Source organism: Oryzias latipes, chromosome 17, assembly GCF_053564925.1.
Source record: "Oryzias latipes strain Hd-rR chromosome 17, Olatipes_Hd-rR_3.1".
Classification (NCBI taxonomy): Eukaryota; Metazoa; Chordata; class Actinopteri; order Beloniformes; family Adrianichthyidae; genus Oryzias; species Oryzias latipes.
In genome coordinates this window covers 17,395,210-17,416,867 of record NC_136253.1, presented here as the reverse complement: position 1 = coordinate 17,416,867, position 21,658 = coordinate 17,395,210, and the positions used below count along the sequence as shown (strand labels likewise).

The 21,658-nt window shown below is 39.8% G+C and overlaps 1 protein-coding gene across 1 annotated transcript; it reads left to right on the top strand.

Annotated features, from left to right (window-relative positions):
* The first annotated feature begins 2,012 nt into the window (after positions 1-2,012).
* cnpy1 (canopy FGF signaling regulator 1) lies at positions 2,013-20,234 on the top strand. Its single transcript, XM_004078876.5, has 6 exons — positions 2,013-2,324; positions 4,839-4,941; positions 6,392-6,507; positions 17,731-17,943; positions 19,566-19,662; positions 19,790-20,234. Exons 2-6 carry the CDS (start codon positions 4,848-4,850, stop codon positions 19,828-19,830), a joined length of 561 nt encoding a protein of 186 aa, XP_004078924.1. The 5' UTR covers positions 2,013-2,324; positions 4,839-4,847; the 3' UTR covers positions 19,831-20,234.
* Positions 20,235-21,658: the final 1,424 nt, after the last annotated feature.

Sequence of the window (21,658 nt, the reverse complement as noted above, 5' to 3'; positions counted from 1 at the left end):
AGGGACAAGAGAAACAAACCAACCAGCACAGCTCCAACTCAAGCCCAACTACTCCTCTGCTCACCAATCAGGAACAGTATCTTAGCTGTTCCTAGCACTGCACTTTTCTGGACTGAGATGTCCGAGGTCTTTCCATGGACCTGCTGTAGTCACTCCTTCAGCTTCAGGTTACTTCCCGAGTGCTGCCCAGACATATATCAATATTTTCTTTTAACCAACTGTCAACCTTCCCTATAAGAGATTTTCTCATAGGGGAAGAGCTCAGCCCAAGGCCAATCAGGAGTTGCGCTACTTGACAGTGGCACCTTCCCCCTGTATTGTGGTGTGGATCTGCACCTCTCTCTTATAAATTCAACATAACACTCGCAAGGTCATTTGATATGAGGGTGTTTGGGCATGAGTGTCTACTAACAAGATGTCAACCACCCAATATTAATAACAAACACGAACATCAGTCACCTGTGACCCTCTGTCCTTTACCCATTGACTGTATTTAGGAACTGGACTGAGGGGCTCCTACCCCCTGGCATTCCAAATAAGAAGAACTGGTTCCAAGTAGCCAAAATCTCATAGACTTCTATTGAGAAATAAACAGCTATTATTTGGTCATTGTGTATGTCAGAATTACAGTTCTTTCTCTGCTACCTTTATTTAACATGTTCTTGCAAATATAATTTTTTTCATATTTTTGCAGTGTAAGTTATTCAACTTATAAACTGAACAGTCAGATGCCTCAGTAAAACTATGTGGTCTCATGTCAAATGTTCAAGGTGTTTCGTTGACAAATTCTCCCGAGCTGAAATGGTTGCTGCACGGCCTTCCATTAAGCTCACTCCTGATTGGGGAGGGTGGTTGCCATAGAAATGTTGATCTAGACCAGGGGTCAGCAACCTTTACCACTCAAAGAGCCATTTGGATCAGTTGCCCACAGAAATTAAATCAGAGGGATTCACTGTTTCCAGTGAATGCCATAATTTCACTCGTTTTTAAAGTTGTGAAGAGATGTTCCGTTTTTGCTTCTTCTGTCATTTAATGGGTTCCAAGGGAGGCCACAAAACTAGCAAATACTCAATATTTCTTCTTCTACAAGTATTTCCGGTTTCCGGTATTTGAGAGTTCTGCGCATGTCCAAATGATTTGATCCGACCGAAAGTGCGGGGTATGTAAAAGTTTGTTATAATTGGATAAGGTTTTTCTTTGCCCATGTACACAGTTCAATATTAATCCGATCTTAGATCCGATCAAAAATGTTTTGCACATGTAACAACAGTTAGTGTTAGGATTATGCGCCGGCGGAAGTTGGGACGGTTACTGCTTGCCGGCCGTGCCAGGGACGAGCAGCTCGGCTGGTTCCGACCCGCTCCTGGTTCAGACCTGCTCACCAAAATACAACAGCTGGCCAACAGACGTCCCGGAGAGGTTCTGTATGATGAGGCTTTTATTCACTTATTCACTTCTCATTCAACGTAATTTAACAAGTACTGTCTTTTCAGAAGAATTTTCCATCCTATTACAACCTCTGGTCCGTGTTCACAGCCACAGACAGGGGTGTCTGCGGCTGTGAACACCCCGTGCATTGAAGCTGCCGGCCCCTGACCTAGACCAACTCAGACCAACGAATTTTGTTCCAGCATTGCTGTGTCCATATCACAAATAAATGGCAACTGAATTAACTTCATTTTGTTGGAACCGGAAACAAGTCATTTCTATGGGTGATGTCACACTCACTCCAGTTCTGAAATATAGCCAATGCTATAGCCCCATTTTACCGTGGGACGGTCCAGCAACTGGTGCAGGGGTAGTGTTTGTGACCTGGTATTTTCTTTTAGTTTCCTCACAAAAGTTGGCATTTTTTTAATATTACATTTGATCATTTTTGGTCATCGTGGCTTGCCATACAACTATAGTTTCAGACACTTCCATAACCCTCCGCTCGGAAAAAAAAAAGTTACGACAGCAGGAATCGCGTCACCTTGTCTTCAAAATAAAAGCTCCACGTGTCTTTGAGCTAAGAAGATGACGATATATATTTAAAATAGCCTTTTAGGAACACGTGTAGCTTATAACAGACTACTACTGACGATTTTCATTCCAGGGTTTTGTTTGGAGGACGCTGTCGTCATGTTGTTAATGTTTATTTTGAAAGCCGTAACCGGAACATGAAGGTGTCCTATCGCTAGCTTGATCGAGCGTCCTGTTGGTTATTGCAAGTTAATGGCAGTCAAACGGAGAAGCTTCATCTCAGTCTTTTGGACGGAACCGGTCTGACATTTGAGTCTTTATATCAAAGTGTGAGGGCGGGCGAAGGCTGCGCTTTTCCGTAGGTAAGAGAAGTGGTGGACTTGTTTAAGGCTTCCGCTGCCAAAGACACAAATGTAATGTTTTCAGTCAAAAGCTGGAATTTTCCCCGTCACACTTCCTCGGTGTAGCCTGTTTTGGCACACTGCTGGATGGATACAAGCAGTCCAAATGCATTATGGGTCCACGAGGGCTCTCTGAGATAAGTTAGTGGCACCAACTGTTTCGCCTTATTCTTTGTTAAACGCTTGAAATGAACTTTTATCTTTCTTCCTTTTTAAACCAACAAATTACAATATATTACAACATTTATAAACCCTTAAGTTAAAAAACACTGTAAAGTGTATGAAAACGGACAGCTGGACTGCTGAGATAACTAGCTGTCACATGTTAGAATAATAATAGGGAAACAGAAATTGTAAGTCCAACAATGAAGATATAGAGGTAAAAAAAGAAGATATTTAACGATTTTAGCCTCTTTGGATGTTTATCAGTAACTAAATAAACAGCTCAATAGACAGTTGCTTTTTTCTGGACATTGACATGATGAAGTAACATATGTCCCTGACCTCCAAAGTGATGGAAAAACAAACATTACATCACATTTGACAATATTTCACATTTTCAACTTGGGTGAATAAAATAAAATCTCCCCACAAGGTTAATTCCCCTCCTTAATCAACGTTTTAATTAATTTATTTCCTTACAAGAGTTCAAATTTTTTTAACAGTTTCGGAAAATTATCTGCACGATAGTTTCAAGAGAAGTGAATAAAGCCGTATAAAGGGGTTTACCGTAGGGGGTGCTGCGGGTTTTTGGGTTGTCCGGGCTCGTAGAGGGTTGTAGAAAGGAGTGGCTGCAGGTGTGTTTTACAGTTCCTAAGAGGCTCGTACGGGCACTTCAGGGACGTCGTGTTGTTGTGCACGCTGTAAGTGTATCGTGAAGTACTTGTAAGGATAATGTAAGTTGCACACTCTTGCTGTTGCACACAAGTTGTTAGTGAGGTACTTGCACCGTCTCCTCTACTGGCCGAGCAATTGCTGCATTCACGAGGTGTGTAGGTGATGCGTAAATGCCCGTAGGATGCCCACACTTACCACACACTGTCTAATTTCCTAATATCCTAACAGCTAAGAAAAAAATTCTGGATGACACGCCTACTTCATCCTTACTTAGCGTTGCATGTTATAGGAGTTTTTGCTAGAACCTGTGGCCTGCAGCATGCACATATTCTATGGGCAGGGAACATTTTCGCTTGATATGTGCTTACAGAGCTGTTTATGACTTTGGTATTTCCTGCATGCCTCAGACAGACAAACAGGGCTTCCCTGTGAACGAACGTTTGTTGATGATAATGTAAAAAAGAGCAATATGCCTGCAACAGACCTTAACGTGTCGACCATGTTGTAACAACTTGTTTATCTAAATGCTTGTACCATGGGTTTGTGTATGAAAATACATGCTGTAAATCCAGAAACTTTTCTGTTGCAGTAACAGCTCAAGGTAAAGCTGGCAATTGAGACAAAGAAAAAAAGTACAAATGCATCCTAGTTAATGCAGGTTATAGCTCTTTAACCTACCTTATACTGCAAGAACACCAAGATGGAGGACTTTTAGCTTTGAAAAAACCAGACTTTGAATACAGAAGAATAAAGTTTTGGTGTTTCAGTTGGTAAAGTCCAACAGGAACTTTAGCTCAGTTCTCCAAATTTTGTATTTGTAGCCAGTATGCAGACACAATACAACATGTTCTGTTTGTTGGTTTGTTGTTCTCGATCTACTTTCAGAGATGTGGCCTAAAGGTGTTGCATAACTGCAAGAACATCATCTTATAAGTTATTTTTCATTTAGAGTGTGTTCCTTTATTTGAATAGGAAAATTACTGCAGTAATTAGCGACATTTTACTTTTGTTTGATTAAATAAAACTGTTCCTTCAAAAGCCACCTCCGCCTGTCCCAAAGCCCGTCCTCTGTCTGGAGATACAAATCTCTTAGGAGACACGGTTCTTCTGAGTCCAGCAGCCCACTCACGCAGAACAGGCGGATGGACTGGGGTCCGAAGCCTCCTTCGTTGCGCACACCGTAACAAAGCCCCCTCCTGCCTGCAAACAGAAGCTATGAGTCCGGCTCAGAGACGTGCACATGCAATGTGTGCACACCCACGATTGCGCAACAGTACGTGCACAATTGAACAATCCGTGCGCATGGTTTATCAGATTTATTTTCTTTTTAACCACTGGCACCTGGATCGCGTCGTAAACACGAATAGTGGTAATGATAACCCGTTGTGTCATGTGTACCAAAATCAGTGTGATACAACTCGGTCAAAAATACCACTGGTGCTTACTTCATTTTGTATTTTTTCACTTAACTTGTCATGATGAAGTATTAATTTGCAGTTGTATAAACTTCTCTCAAATATCTTTTACTGTTGATGAATAATGGTTCCCTCTAAACCTTGTGAAAGAAGAAAAGATCTACTGATGGACTCTACTTTAGTTTCCGAAAACATTGCTAATGTCAGGAATTTGTCTTGTTAGACCATCATAATGGCCTCCTGGATAATCCAGATGGTGGTGATGATGATGTCCGTCTTCATCAAAACCAGTCATGGGAAGAGAGACCAGGTTCTTTATTGTTCTGGTAAGTATTTACGCCCCGTTGGTTCATACATTGAGCAAATGGAAACAAAAGAAGAGGTTATTGGTTACACAAACATGTCTTTGTCTGATCAATGAACTCGGTGAAAAGAAGTTTCTAGAAGGCTGTTGGAAGTCCATGGTTGTTGAAGATGGTAATTAAATAAAATGTAAACATGTAACCAAATACTTTGTAACACTTAGGCTGCATTTACACTGCAGGTCTTGATGCCCAAATCCGATTTTTTGACTATATCCGATTTTTTGACGACGCGCTTACATCATCTTTTAAAAGTGACCCGTATCCCATTTTTGCATTTACACTACAATGCTGAAACTACCAAACATAGATGTTCTGACCCGGAAAAGGAGGTAAAACAATACGTGTTGTTTTACTTCCTTTTCCAGGTCAGAACGTCTCCAATGGATACCGACTATACAATGGATGCAGATGCAAAAGAAATTATACAGTGTTTTGCTTTCTCCACTATTTTGAAAAGTCAGCAAAAAAATCAGCTAAACATTGGTCTCGTACGGCGGAGAAAAAAGAGGAGAGCCCTTTTGCAGCCTGGGCGAATTTACCGATGATCGCTGCAACATCAGGTTTGGATGCAGCAAAAGGACTCAAGACTGGTGACATGTGATCTCAGTTGGTGGTGTCCACCTGAGTTGACGTCACTGACGTACGACTCACATTTACTGGGGAATATCCGATTTGTCTGCTTACATGGCACACTCAAATATAGGTATCTGATTCGTATCCGATTTATTTCCACATAAGAATGAGGCCTGAATCTAATCTGAGACAATTAAAATCCATGCAGTTTTTTCCTGCTCACACGTTCACCGGTCATATCCGATCTGTGCCACATGAGAGGAAAAAATTGGAATTGGGTCAGTTGAACCATGCAGTGTAAATGGGGTAGTAGTCTTATTTACTGCCTTTGTATTTTTTTTTCTTCATTTATTCTAGGGCTGCACGATATGAGGAAAACTCGCGATATGCGATATTGGTGATTAATATTGCGATAACGATATAATTCGCGGTATATAAACAAACAGCAAAACAACCAAAAACATCATCTCCATTTCACTGCAACAGTTTAAAAATGATACTCCAAATGACCCTCGTCGACGTAGGAGGCAAACATCAAACATCAAAGGGCTCATCTGATTGATCAACAACGTAAACGGGTCCTTCTGATTGGTTAAATGCATAAAGGGATTTATTTCATTTGTTCAATATTTCAAGCTGCCATGAGTTTGTTATAGCAGATTTAAGGTAACCCTTTATTGCGATTATCGCCGTCTTTTGCGGTATGCATATTGCACAGCTTAATGTCGCGATAACGATAAATTTGCGGTATATTGTGCAGGCCTAATTTATTCCAAATCATCTGACTGACTTTATCAATTCAATTGCTTTGATCTGATCATTCCCATTTGTCTTCCAGCTTGCAGAGCAATAGTGGACGAACTGAACTACTCAATCAGTCAGGTCGACCCGAGAAAAACCATAGATATTGGTGGTTTTAGAGTCAACCCAGATGGAAGCGTGAAGAACAAGCAGGTACAGTGAACTGGTGTGTAGTGAAGAACCTTCGCTCGCCACTACTGTGTTACTATGTTGCAATATAACTTGCACTAAGAGATGTACATTTTATTTAATTGACTTCTAGCAAATATTTTTACATTTTCAGAACTAAAATTGCAACAAAAGCATTCATTTAATTTATCAAAAGAATAGAAATTCAGAACTGTGCGCTACTCAATAATGGCCATTGATGCCTATGTTTTTTTAAGTGCACTGCTCAGTGTTGAAGATGATTTTGGGGGCTACATTTGTCTATTTGATAGTTTTGGCTTAATGCAGATTAAGGAGAAAAATGTTGAAATACTAAGTTTGTGTTTTTACTTGCAACCACTTGGCTTTTTTAATTATTGGAAACCTAAAATTAAAACAAATGAAAAAACTAGTCAAGTTGAACATGGATGAGACCTCATTATGACTTTGTGGATCACATTTAGAACATAATGATAGATCTACAACAGTAGCAGATGTTTTTCGTGCTGATTACTGAGCAGAATGACATGTTTGAAGCAAAAAACCCGTTTTTTTGTTACTATAACTGACAGTATAGAAGATGCAGAAAATACGTCAGTGTACAAGTCTGTTGTACACTGTTGAACAGAAGTTTAATTATGGTGATGTCACAAAAACAAGGTGTGAATGCTCCACAGTTATGAACCAGCGTTTGGGTGGTGTTGACACCCTTTTTCTTCAGCCTCCTTACAGATAGACTCTCATCATTTCCTTGGATTTTTTTCATTGACCAAAAATGTCTGATATCAGCCATACATTTCTGAACTGCAGAAGTGAAGCTTGTGGGAGTGTGAGTTCATTTCCTGGAGCTTCCCTCTCACTATGCTCCTTGCATGGCAGCAGAGTTCTGTGTGTGTGTGCGTGCATGCGTGGCGTGGGTAAATGGAGCTGTGGCTGTAAATCACTTGGCCTTAATCGAGGTAGAAAAGACTGATTTAAATAAACGCCGTTTACCAAAAAATGGCCGATTGGAATAAAGTGAGTTTTCGTAAGTGCACTCATGTCTACCTTCCTGCTTATAAAAAATATATCACTAAAAATACACAAACTTACTGTCTTACAATTAAAAAGAAAATTTCTAAATGAAATATTAAACTAAGCAGTGCAGAAGTAATTTTTTTGAGCAAAGTTGGACTTTTTAACATGGGAGTCAAAGAGAAATTGATTTTCTACTGAAACCAATCTTCAGTGGTCATTTGCGGAAGTTGACTTTTAATGGGAAAATGAATTGTGAGGCCTTAATTTTGTTTTTAAAAAGTGTTATTGGAGAAAGTAAATCCAGCCCTGATCATCATGAAGCCACCACTGTTTTACTATATTAAACCATTTTTTTTTTCAAGCATGCGCTGGTTTCTTTTGTCATCAGCCTAAAAAGTTGTTTCTTTCTTCAACAAAACTAATTGACAAGATACACTGTTTCTTTGCACAGTTTAAAAGTTAAAAAAATTAGTTTTTGTATTTTGGATTAGTCAGCATTTAGATCCTTGCTGAGCAGACTCAAACTTCTGCTGAGTCATGACTTAGTCATGTAAAGGTTTCTGTCCAGTCATCTTCTTAGAAGTTTGCTGGTTTCCACTTTTCTTATTACCATTTCATACAGAGAAGCTGCTGCCTAATTAACTTTCAGCAGTGAACTATTGCATCAGTAGCCAGTAAGTCTTTGGCTTTTTTTTAAAGTTACTTTTCTTTTTTGTAAGAGGGGATGGTCACTTAATTTTATTTTCTTATCATCCACCTTCACTCTATGTAAAAGAAAACAACAGTTGATCTACCTGCAGTGGCTTTTTAATGATCTATCATGTGTCCTGTTTGCATTGGTGTGGGGAATCTATTTGTTAATAAAGCTTTACTTGAGCTTTTCTTGTTTTCTTCTGATTTGGCTCACCAGGCCAGGACTATACGTGCCCCTTCCAGACATGAGCTCCTCCTTTGCCCTCGGCCAACACCAGCCTCCATCTGTTTTGTTGTTTGGTCAGTCAAATGTTACAGAGACACAGAAGGAGCTAAGCCTTGATTTAATGCCCTCCTGACTCTCTCCTTTTTATCAGCTTTTCACCTAGAGTGAATCACAGAGGGCGGGATGTCACAGCCTCGATACCATCTCTGTGAAGGATTTGCAGGTTTTAAGTCTCTGCTCTTTGGCCTCTTTCACAGTTGGACTTCCTGGGGGTATGGGGCTGCTCGGTGGCACAAAAGTGAAACCTGCCTGCCGTAACAATGACACTCTTAGGGCATCCAAAGACATTGAACTTAGAACGGCGAGTTGATCTCACGGTGACCAGTGGGAAGTCATGCATTGAGAATGAGAGGATGCATAATAGCAAGCTGCCACCATGACACCTAATATCATGGCCCAGAAATGTGAATGAATGTGTAAGGGGGCATCCTGTCATTCAGTTTTTCCTTTTGTCCGGAGAAGTGCAGCATTCCACACAGAATTTCTTGTCAGGTCTGTACAAACTAGTTTAAAAATTGACACAGGACAGGTGTGTCTTTATTAATAAGAATTATTCATGAAATCGCTATTATCCCATTCCCCCTAATATTTACAGATGTGGGAGATATTTTTCCAATGAAAAAATCAAAAGTTTCTTTCACCAAAATGTAAATTTGTTAAAGGTGGAAAAAAGTAGAGCTCTCAGTTTAACTGAGAGCTTAGTGTATGAACCTTACAGCTGTGACATGTTAGTTTGCTTTATGACATGCTAAATCAGCTGTAATTCAATGTAGAACAGTGGAATTTAACTGGACATTCCAAATTTAATGGAATGTAACCTTTGAACACACGTTGAAAGTTAAACCACTTTAACTTTTAGTGTATGGAAGGTGTTCCTTTAATTCATGGAAGTACCAACTGATTGAAAATTAATCATGAAGGAGAAATTAGCAGCCTGCCGACCACCACTGACATCTTTGAGACCAGATGCAGGAAACGCCTCCCCACCCACCCCTCACACCCTCTGTTCTCCCTGCTCCCCTCAGGCAGGAGGCCGAGGAGCATAAAGAGCAGGACCACCAGACTGAGGAACAGTTTCTTTCCTGAAGCAGTCAGACTGCTGTAACCCCCCACCCCCCACCCTATGGACAACTTGCTAAATCTCATGTGCAACATCATACGACTGTGCAATAATATATTCTACACTGTGCAATTTTGTAACATATTCTCCACTGTGCAATACTCAATAGAAACCATACCACATCATATTGATAGTTACTTATTCGTCTCTTCTCACTGTAAACGGCTGGCTCTGGTCCCGGGACCAGAGAACCTAATTTCGTTTTACCACGGTGATAAAAGGACAATAATGATTCCTGAAAATTAGTAATTGCGGTTTGTGCCCGGCCGGAGTTCTTTGACTCAAAGTCTTTCATATATCAGACTAGAGCAGTGAAGAAAAAAAAACCTGGAGCAAAATTCCCCACATTCACACAGCTTCAGCATTTTGCACCAAGCCTCTTCCAACTGAAAGTACATGTGCTAGTAACTACTGTAGTGACAGTACAGTATTTTTTTTTTTCGTATACTTTATTTTATGAACACCATATTCAAAAAGTGTGTTGAAGAACGTGCAACATATGCCCAGTGTGAACGTCAGCTAGTGAATATTTTGAATAGTTAACAGTTAACTAGGGAAACCAAGTGTAAGCCTTAAAGGCACTTAGCAGTAGAGAACATACCCAATTTTCATAATGCCAGTAACTTAACAGGTTACTTTTAAAGCCCCAAACAAACAGAGCGGTACTCCTAGAGCAGGGGTCGGGAACCTATGTCTCGCGAGTCATATCTGGCTCTTTTGATGGCCACATCTGGCTCGCAGACAAATCTTTAATCATAAATTTTTTTTTCATTAGACTACTCCTTCGCGGGTGTGATGAAATGCCAGGGGGGGCTTGCAGTAGTAGCGGTGCTTGGAGAAAAAAATATCTGCGCCACTATCAGTTTACTATTATCTGTTATTTCACAGACTTTCTAAAAGCCTGAATACTGCGAATTGGGATGTGTGAGGAGGAAAAGGAGAGGGGTAGTGGGCACAGGCAGCAAGGTGAAACACGCACTGATGGTCAAAACTTAAAACACGCTGGCCGTCACCTAGCAGTTTTTCTCACATCTAAAGAACATTAAGACCAACCTACGATCACATTTTACAGATGAAAGTCTCAACGCCTGCATAAAGCTGAAACTCACCACGTATCAGCGTTGGTTACGGCCTACAGTAACCAGAATAAAGAACCTTAAAAGAGGTTAAATCTCTGTGCCTCAGTATGGGAAAGGGACACTACATTATTGTATGGCTCTCATGAAATTACGTTTAAAAATATGTGGTGTTTATGGCTCTTACGGCCAAAAAGATTCCCGACCCCTGCCCTAAAGTCAGTGAGCGGGGTGGAAGATGACTTTCAGACAAAACATTAGGTTAACGACCTCTGAACTCACAAGACTGATTAGTATGAAAACTGTAGAGGAATCATTACCATCAAGTTTAGAAGGAATACAGATATCCCATTGTGGATGGAGGAAGGGGACCTCAAAGAAGGCCCTAAGAAAACTTCAAGCGAGCGAAAGGTGTTTGTAGGTAAACAGTGGGAGTTTTGGGCAGGGACCCAGCACATGGCAGTATTTAAAGGCACTCAATTTGGTGAAATCCAGCAGCTTTCTTAATTACTATGCTAATTATTGTCTGCTATTGATGTGTCTCCTATGTTTGATGGATTAACTGAGCTGTTGGGTAAAGTAGTGATTTCTAGCTGCTTGTTGGTGTAAGTACTGTGATTGGTTGTTACTGGCTGATTGGCTGCTTGTGTTAATAAAGTTGTGGGTAGAGACGGGGGAGTGGTTCTGGAAAATTATTGAGCTTTTTCTATGTCTTGGGCCTAACTCGAGGTAACACCGATTATTTGGGACAGGCCCACCTTAAGACCTGCTTTCACCCTGACACACACATCCATCGTGGGTTATCTTGGAATGTCATTTCAAGTGTTTGCTTGGCTTCGAGTGAAATGATTCTCCTTTTTTGTTTAACTTATTTTAATTTTCATTTTGGCACATTCACTAATGCTAAAAATGACTTAAGTTCCTGTGCAAAAAGTGAAAATATTTTCATAGGTCCTAAAACATTGACATGAGACATAAACCGCGATAGCCTGAAACGTTACAAAACTTAAACTAACTCAAAAGTTTGTATAGTCTTTCAAGCTTAAAGTATAGTTGAGTTCTTAGCTTCTTTTTACCTTTTAATATCAATATGGTTAACCCTAGAGCACTATCACCGGCTGATTTTTACCCAAGCAAAACTTTTTACATAAATTTTAATATGTTGCACGTCTTTACCTTCACCAGGGAAGTCTCACATGTCCCAGGAATGGGTGGACCAAAGACCAAGTTTCTAGTATCGTTTTATTATTTTTTAGGATTTTTTTCCTCAAATTCTTAATTTTTCAGTAATTTTTAAACATGTTTTTAGGAACTTCCTATTTTTTTTTCATTTTGTTAAACATACCACAGTTGAAAATAAGACAACCACTGCAATTTATCATGTGTTGTCATGCTTTGATCTCTTTTTTATGACAAATACTTTTTGTTGGGTATATTATATAAGGTTAAAAATTATCCAGCAAAAGTGATGGTGTAACTTTTTATCGCGAAAGTGTTCCAGGGTTAAAGTAGCGTAATGTTTGCATCATTCAGCCTTTAAAACATAAATGCATGTTAATGCTGATGGTGTACTATTTCCAGAGGTATTGTCTGTCTTTTTTGTACCAACCTCTCCTGGTTTCTGCTGCTGCACCCGAGAAGCTAATTTGAGGTCTACTGCCACCTGTATTCACTCTTTGATCCCTCCTATTATTGCATTATTGTCCATCAGGATAAAGAAAAGTCCTCAACTATGCACAGCAAAACTGATTCATAGTAATTTGATCCTCAAGAAAAATTCCCTTATTTTTAGTTTTGCAAGAAAAATAATCTTATCTGGAAAGTTTTTCAAAAGCAAAACAATCTTAGTTTAAGAAAACGTGTCTTATAATTCTTGTCTAAAAATAAGAATTCTTGATACAGCCCTTTTTTCTAAGCCCCATTGGCGTTTTTTTTTTTTTTTTTTTAAGGAGAATGTATTAAACTAAGGATAGTTTTAACCTTGTTCCAGTGTTTTTGTGGAGTGCTATTTCCTGTGCCATTTTCTCCGGGTTTCTATTTGACAAAACAAAAGTCGACTTCGAATGAACTAAATTCATTTACAATAGATATGAACTTTCACGAGTCACGGTGTTTTAACACACACGGCCTTTGAGCAGAAAGATGTCTGTAGAAGAGAATGAGCCAACATATGTATAACCACTGGAACAACTGTATGAGGTAATAGTGGACAGACATATCAGAGAAACGACGCTCTTATAGGACCAGTCTAGATAGATGTTTAATAACTAACCAAAAAAAGAAAAAAATCATGTTTCTTTTCTGGATTGTTGTCAAGCTCTTTTCACCTCTCAGTTCTACTCATGCACAGATATGAGTTCTAAATTTATTAGATATCGGAACGACCATCTCTTTTATCAGCTTGGCAGACAAAATTATTACTATTAATAAGCATTTAGAAACTTCATTAATCCATATCAGCAGGAGAATGAAAGTGAAGGGCCCCTCTCCACCGTTCTGCATTGATGGCTTCCTGTCCAGCTTGAATTAAATAGCAGATAGGATCCCTAAGAAGCCTATTCTCTGGTCAAACTGGTCCCACAATAAAGCACCTCCGCCAGCCCATTCTTCAGTCAAGGCTTTGACTGACAGCTTCCTTTCAGCGGACTCCAACTGGCGAGGAAGGTCTGTAATTCCACAACACTTTTTGGCGGTGTGGCATGACAATGACCCATCCCATCAACTTTATTTATTTTTCCAAAAGAGTTTCAATTTAAGTTGAATTAATAAAAGAATAATAAAAATACAGAGCAATATTTTACCCCTTTCGCTGCTTTTCTGCCTTCTCATAGAAATGATCCTGATGCATTTGAAAGCAGTAATGTCGAGCAAATCTTAATTATTGCGCTCTCACAGTAGGTAAGTCCTGCATATAGGCGCCCTTACCTCATTGCTGCACTATGCGAGCTGATGACACCTTTTCCTACCTGTCTGAGAATCCCTCGTGCTTTTCCTTTGGCTTTCTCACGGTTAGAGCCAAAACTTTAATTTCCTCCTTAAAACTTCTTTAAAACAGCAGACAGCTGGTTTCTAACAAAGATTTTGACCAAATTTATGTATAAAGTTTGTGTCTTTACCTGAATTTTGAACTATTGAACCCTAACAGTATCAATCAATGAAGGATAAATCAATAAAAACATTTCAAATCATGTAGGAGATTTTTTTTGTTTAGTTTGATATCTAATTTAAACACGAAGAACCTCGAAGATAAAACGAAGTAAAGCTTTTTTTTAAATGAACAACTACAACCTCAACAGTGACTTTTAAAGAAAAACGACCTTTTATTTCTCCTGCCCTTAAATTATTTTTTATATTTGACAAATTTTGAGTTGCTGAAGGATCACTCAGGACATAATTTATGGATGAATTTGCTTTACTGGTAGAAGTTCAGGATGACGGTTATTTTGTCCTTTGAGGACTTTTTTCTTACAGGCTTTTATCAGTTTATAACTGAATAAAATGTGAGGTGCTGACAATTCAAACTGAGAGGCAGGTGGTACTGCTTCAATTCTGACAGAAAAAAACAACAATATTTTTTTTAAACATTAGTTGATTTAAACAAGAGAAAAGATTTTCTCTCCCCAATGGTGTCAAAGTCATGACAGACAGGATTTGATTGATAGGTGATGCTCATCGTCCACGACCTGTTTGACCTACATTCCCCAGTGCTCATGGCCTTTAACCTTTGGCCTCATGCTGCAACACATTCAGTTGACCTGCCAACTTCCGTCCTTCCTTCTATCTCAGAGCTGCAGAGTTTTCTGGGGGGGGCTCAATCAATGCTAAAAGTGGCGGGTGTTCAGGATCTTCTGCCAACTCTAAGGACAGACAGGAGGAGGACAGATCCACCCGAAAGCAGATGGCAGGGAAGCTCTTTGTTCAGTTTAAACTCATCAATATTCCTGTGCTTCTCTTATGTTACTTTTGTACTTGGTCTGGAGTTTAGTACAGGTGTTATCAAGTAGGTCGGGGAACATTTCTTCATGTCCTGATCTCTTTTTCTAATCCATCCCACTGTTCAGCCTCAGTGGAGTTGTGAGCAGACCACTTGGACCTGTTTCTCAGTCGCCCTTGGCATCCCGAATGCATGCGGGGACGCAGCGAGCAGAGCGCTGGGCTGCACTCTGCACCTGTCTAGACACAACTGTCATGGTGTCTTTGTCCCAGAGGAACAATGTGGTGGTGTAGAGGTGGAGAGAGCACTCTTAAAGGTTAAAAGTCTAAATTGTAGCAGTAAGTTTGTTAGTGTGAATGGAGAAAAGGCTACGGAAGCGAGTGGTCACCCTGCTGACCCACACAGACCATCGCACTGTTGCACATCTGACACTGGGTCAGCCGAGACCCGGAGCACGACTTGACTTTTGTTTTTAGCTCAAAAATACTTCCTTTTTCCTTTAAAGCTCCAACATGACGTTTGTTTTTCTTTAATCGCCACATTTCCACTTGGCTCTGAGTGTTTCCTCAACGTTTAGAGATAATGACAAGAGAAATTGTAGTTTGTGTTCCTTCACGGGAATCAAAGCCAACTGGGTTGATTTGTTTTTCTGATCTACTTCAATTCAATTTAATTCAGTTTATTTACAAAGTGCCAGAACTTTAACCCCAATTTGATTCACTGTATGACTGTGCCATGACATGAAAAACTTTGAACCCCTAAATCTCCCTTCACAACCAACGTTCGACACAAAGGCATGTAAAAGTTTTTGAGTTGAGGGGGTCAGATTTGCCCCCAGAGAGAGAAAGTGAGAATAATTCCAATTATTGCGGTTAAAATCTGGTCTATTGACCACTATCTTAAATCTTGGTAAACAGTCGGGCTAGAATCAAATGCAAGAGACAAGCTGATGGTTTACAATATGATAGAATTGATGCTCAGAAAGCTCAAAAGGACAAAAGTGCTCTAAAAGAATCTGTGGTTCAGTGATCATTGAAGCTGTGGTTCCTGAATCCGCTACTGTATTTAGGAGTTTTGCCAAAACTGTCTTCTCAGTCAGTCTGGATACAGGTCTACTAAGAAACGTGTTTTTTTTCTTTATTTTATGTGTATTAATTTTGAATAATAGGATTTTATAGCCTGTTATAAATCCCCACTGCATCTCACCAAATTATACTCAACTGGTGATTGAACCAAAGAGGCAGGTTTCCTCTGGTTCATTCATTTTTTTTTTAGAATTTTTTTCCTTTGGTACTTGAGAGGCAAATTAAGGGTCTATTCAGACTGAACACATTTGGTCCACTTTAAGTGAACCAGAGTTTGTTTTCCCTGAAAATCTGGAACAAGTTTTCAGTCTGAATACACCCAATCAGACCTTCGTCCGGGACCAGGAACCGCTCTCTGACCCGTCTTTGGAGGTGGTCTCGGTTCGTTTCCAATCGGACTGAGCTTCGGTTTGCTCTGAGATTCCTCAGTCTGAATACAATCTGTCCTCGGAGCGGAACAACTGGACCAAAACGGCCACCGTACTAGGGTTGTGCCGATGGACGATATCATCGTCCATCGTGATGGGTGACTGACATCCCGATGGAGAGACCACCATCGTGAGGCCACGCCCCCGCCACGTTGCGCGTCGACACCATAAGCCGCGGTTACATGTACAAAATATCTTGATGGGATCAATGGTCGGATTAGAATCCAACCGTGTACATGGGCCCAGAAAAATGTTTTCAGAATATAAAAACGTTCACTAAGGTCACACTTTCCGTCGGAATAAATCATTCGCACATGCGCAGTAGGGTTTGAAAACCGGAAGGATATAAATTCCGCCGAGCGGCTTTTTTTTTTCAAACTTTATTGAATGTAACAATTCAATACAAAACAATGTTAAACAGCGCCGAGCGGCTATATACATTGACATGTCAGCTCGGTAAAATACGAGATGATCTTCTAAACGTGCTTTTAATAATGTTACGGTTATTGTGAAACACCTGTTCGCTCATCATTTGAATTTTAATCCGTGTGGTCAGTGCTTTTTCTGAACGAAGCCAGGATTAGCAGTATGCTAACACGGGCTAACAACATTAGCTTTGGGTGGTGCTGCTTGCTGGCTGCACGTAAACATGTAAGAATAACATCAGCCTTTATTTAGTCGGGACACGACTGGAAACACAAATCCACGTGATTGTTTGAATGTTTTCTAAGGACTGAGCGACATTTCTGCTCTGAAGCTCAAACCGCTGTGTGTGCTGACGATCCGAGCTGTGCTCAGACACACCTTTAGACCCGGTTCTGAGTTCGGTTGCTTGTACCCCTAGAGCTGCGGGACGGATCGCAGTCTTAAATCTCCCACACATACCGCTCATGTACCCCCCCCCCCCTTCCCATCAAACACAAAACTTTAAGTCCGCGCTCCGCCGGTCCACTTCACTAGTGAAGTGCGGGAGCGGACTACTTCTTTTCTATTTTGTTTGTAACTTTTTTTGTTAAAGTCACTTCCCTCAGTTTATACTGGATCATCGTGGATTAGTCATTAGTTGGGAAATAAAATGAAAAAAGCAAAAAAAGGAATAGCAGTTATATAAGAACGAAAAATGTAAAAATACCCCCCCCCCCCCCCCCCCCGACGATTTTCGTGTTATCAAACAGAAAAAAGGGTCCAACTGTTTACTTGTTAGTGTTTATTTTAACACCCCAGAAAACCCTTCTTACATGCTTTTCTGTGCTGCTGTGACGTCATCCTAAAAGTTACGTTGCATTTCAGCACAAGATGAGACACAGTAACTCATTGAAATGTGGTCAGATGTATGCAGGGTCATCAAAACAGGTTTCAACGTGATACACATTGCTTCTCACTGTTTTCTTTAACAGTTTTTTGGTGTACCTTCTTAGACATCTTCTCGTCTAGAAGTCTAAATGGAGGTAAATGGATTTAGGCTGGTTTTCTACATCTGTGTGAATCTTAAAACCACACACTCTAGCTATTTTATAGGTTTTAACACTAAATCAGATTTTTTTAAAGCATTCCTAAGTGCTCTGCATGTCCTCATGTCTCTGTGTTCAGGTCCCACTGGCTCGCTCAGAGACTCACCTCGGCGAGCTTCTGGAGGAGGTTTGCAAAAGCATGAGTGACTACGCCCTCTACTTGGACCCCAACACCCAGCAGAAGCAGTACAGGAGGTTTGCTCCTAGAAGCACCGGGGCTGACGGAGGCTTTCCAGATTTGAAGAATTTCCAGTTTGATGGACCTGAGGCGTCCACCGGCCTGACATTTGCAGTATGTTGTCGCCTGTTAGATTAACTACTGAACACATGTAGTTGTTAATTACTTCTGGATGTCCAGTTTCAAATTATTTTCCATCAGCTTATTCTGTTTCCTTTTTTAAATGAATTATACAGAAGTTTAACTGAGGAAAACCTGCTGCATTTCAAATTCACACAGTCTTCACGGACGTTTGTTCATTTTTAATCTTAATGTACAAAATTGGAACATTTCTTCCTTTGCAAGGATGGTGCATAAAACGTATCACACACGTTTGCAAGGATCACATTTTGCTGCAAAACAAACACATTTTATTGCCATTTTATAGATACATTTGAATGATGCCAGATTAGTAGACCTTTTCAGAGATGACTCAGGGTTGTTTAAGCTGCATCTGCATGAAAATGCAGTAAGGGAGAACAAACAAGTCTACAAAGATAAATAAACAAATATAATCATTGTACGATAGAATGTTGCTAGGGCAACAAGGGTTTTTGGTACTTTTTTCCCTGATAAATATGACAAGAACAAGTATAAATGGTGTCATGAGGCTGTGATTGGAAACATCTCAATAACCAGGTAGAGCCCCCCCCCCCCCCCCCCCTCCCCCCACAGCATATCAGGAATCTGGACCAGGAGTCTGCAACCTTAAACGCTACAGGAACCATTTGGGTCCATTTCTTACTAAAACCCACAAAATCACACTGCAATTTAGAAAAAAAATAACATTATTTCTGTTTTTGCAACCATTAAATCATTCTTTTATATCATATAGTATTTTTAATATTGGCAATAGTTGAATGAGAGCAGTTTTATAATTTTGTTTAACAATTTCAACTTATTTTACTTTTTATTGCAGCACATACAAGTTCCTTTCAAAATAAAATACACACTGTGTTTCTTCCTACTGTAGCAGATTTCATTTGTTTGAATAAAAAGTGGTTCTCCTTCATCCTTCTTCTCCTCTTACTATTGAATATAAACATCCCAACATTAGTTCAGAATCCAATTTTAAAAAAATCTGTATTTCAACAACAAACTCCTAAAAGAGTAGATTCAACCTTTTACCATAATTTCGCTTGGTTATCTGACATATTAAAAATCTTAACACAAACTTTATTAACTAAATCAATTTAACTACAACTGCAAACAAATATTTTTTATCCAAATGTTTAGCATTTTGATCCAAAAACAAAGGGCCAAAATCACAAAGGAGCCAGCTGTGGCTCCAGAGCGTCAGGTTGCAGACTCCCCGGTTTGGAGCATTTGTGTAAAGATGGCCCATCCTATGCCAACATGACTGTTCCCAAAGCGAGGTCCATGACGACACAGATGAGTGAATTTGTGTGGAAGATCTTTACTCAACAACCTCCACCTCATACAACACGATTGGGATGAATTGGAGTGAAGTCTTCTGCGATAACATGTCTCCAAAAGAATGGTCAAATAAACAATAATAAACACACTGCTAAGCATTGTGGGTTGAAGCTGTTGACTGTCAGGTTCAGGATGTGAATCCTTGCCAACAGGCAGATGGTCTCTCAGGCTATAAGCTCCAGCCAACCCAACCCCATGGTAGTCTGTTCATTTGTATATTTCTACTGAATGTGTGTTTTCCTGTTGTGTTTCCTTCCCAGTGTGAAACATTGGTGGAGGAGCTGGAGGACGCCATCATATCCACGTTCAGCAAGAAAGCAGATGGTGTGGAGGAGCAGCTCTGCAGCAGTGTCTGTGGTAAATGTCCACAACACATTTTGTGGTGGCCGGTGCTTAAAATCCTGATGACAGAGAAAGACGGATCACGCCTGCAGCTTTTGTTCTTTCGTCAGAAGATTTATTTTTCCTACGGTTTTGGTTTCAGATCAGGGGGAAAGCGAAAATCGCACCAACAAAGAGTTGTGAAGGTTTGCTCCGTCCACAGACGTCCTCGACCAGCGTCATCGTTCTGACCAACCATTGATGGGACCTTTTTTTTTTTTCTAAATAATGACCTCTATTTTTAAAGAAATAAAAATATGACCTTGCAAAACAATATCTTGTTTTTATCTCTCTGTTTCTGCATCTGATGGAACTCGCAGTAAATCCAGCTGTGATGCCATTGGCTGTTTTGATCTGTGTTGGTTATGAGGTCATGAGATAGATGGGTTCTGATCAAAAACACACTGGTTAGAACAAAGTTTGCTAATGAAGAACTGGAAAATGCAAAGTCATTGTATTTACATTAAAAAATCCCATGTGCTGAAAATGGTAACAAAATATATTTTAGAGACCCACCAAAATAAAATTCATGTTTTTGCTGTTTTTAACATGTTCTTGTGGTATTTTTCTCACGATGAACGAAAACGAAACTTAAAATTGTTATTCTGAGTATTTCTTTGTTCAAATAATGGTGAATCAGGAGCAGATAAAAAATGTGTTTGGAAGAAATCTTATTTGTGATGTAGAAAATACGCTGGGCAGGTCACAAGCTCCCTCCTTCTCTCCATTCTGATGCATCCACTTGCAGACAAAGAGATCCAGAGGATAGCTCCAATATTCCTCACCGTTTTTGTTGAAGGTTTGAAAAGAAAACCCAGGAAGAGTATTCTGTATCCATGTTGAGTTGTTGCCATTTAGCTGATCTTCATATAGGTTCTAAAAATGGTACTGGAAAGCTGCATACAGATAATTATAGCTCAGAATTTTTATGATCAGTGTTGTTCAAAGTAAATATGCAGCAATGCTGTAATACAAAACAGGATCAATTTCCCATAATAATGTTCAATCTATTTTCGAATCCTGCTCTATCCCTTTCTCGGGTCACTGTGCTGCCAGAGCCTAACCTGCCTACTTTTGGGCATAGGCAGGGATTTTCAAAATAAAGCATCTCTCCGCATTGAAACTCATCATCAGATTCTTGTAAGACTTTTCATAAAGTTTTGTTTCAGAAAATTACTTTTTAGATCTCCAAAAGTGCACTGTGGAAAAAATCAGATACTTAAACTACTAAACCCACAATTTTACTTTTGATTCTTTTGAATAAAGGAAGATTGAAGGTGCATTTGCTGCTTGAATATGAAACCACCATTTAAAGTTTCCAATCAGGGGCTGCTTATAATTTTGAGTTGATGTTTTGACAGCTGCCCTCACGCTCTTTAGGTCTGTAGTTCAACGCTCTGCCTCCTATTGTCTCCCCCTTCATCCTCCAATGCTTCCTCTCAGGGATTGAGTGGGGCTCATGGCATGTCCACAGCTGACAAATCAAGGGTTACCGAGGTGCTTACAGGCTGAAGCGCTCAGGACACGATGACAGATCACCGCCTAAAACGCTTTTTAGCTTTGGTGGAGTGTCCTCTCAGAGGACTCATCTCTGCAATACCCAATAGAGGAATACAAATAAATCTTTATGGAGTTAAAGTGACCAACAATTGCACCAGCCGCACCAACACAAAGGTCTACTTCCTGTGCTTGATAGGTTTTTTTTCTGTATTCATGTTTTAAAAAATATATAATTCATGGGTTTGAAGGCAAACATCTTCATTCTGGTCTCATCTGTCCAAAAATTGTTCCATTACTCCTCAGGTTCACTTTACAACACTTACTCTACCACACCCTCCTCATTTCTGATAAAACATATATGTTGCCTTTCATTTTTACTGCACTGGTCTCTTTATAAGGAAACAGTATTGTAAAAGCAAACATCCAAAGAAAACTAAATATTCTTCATGAAACTCCTAAATATTTTTTATAA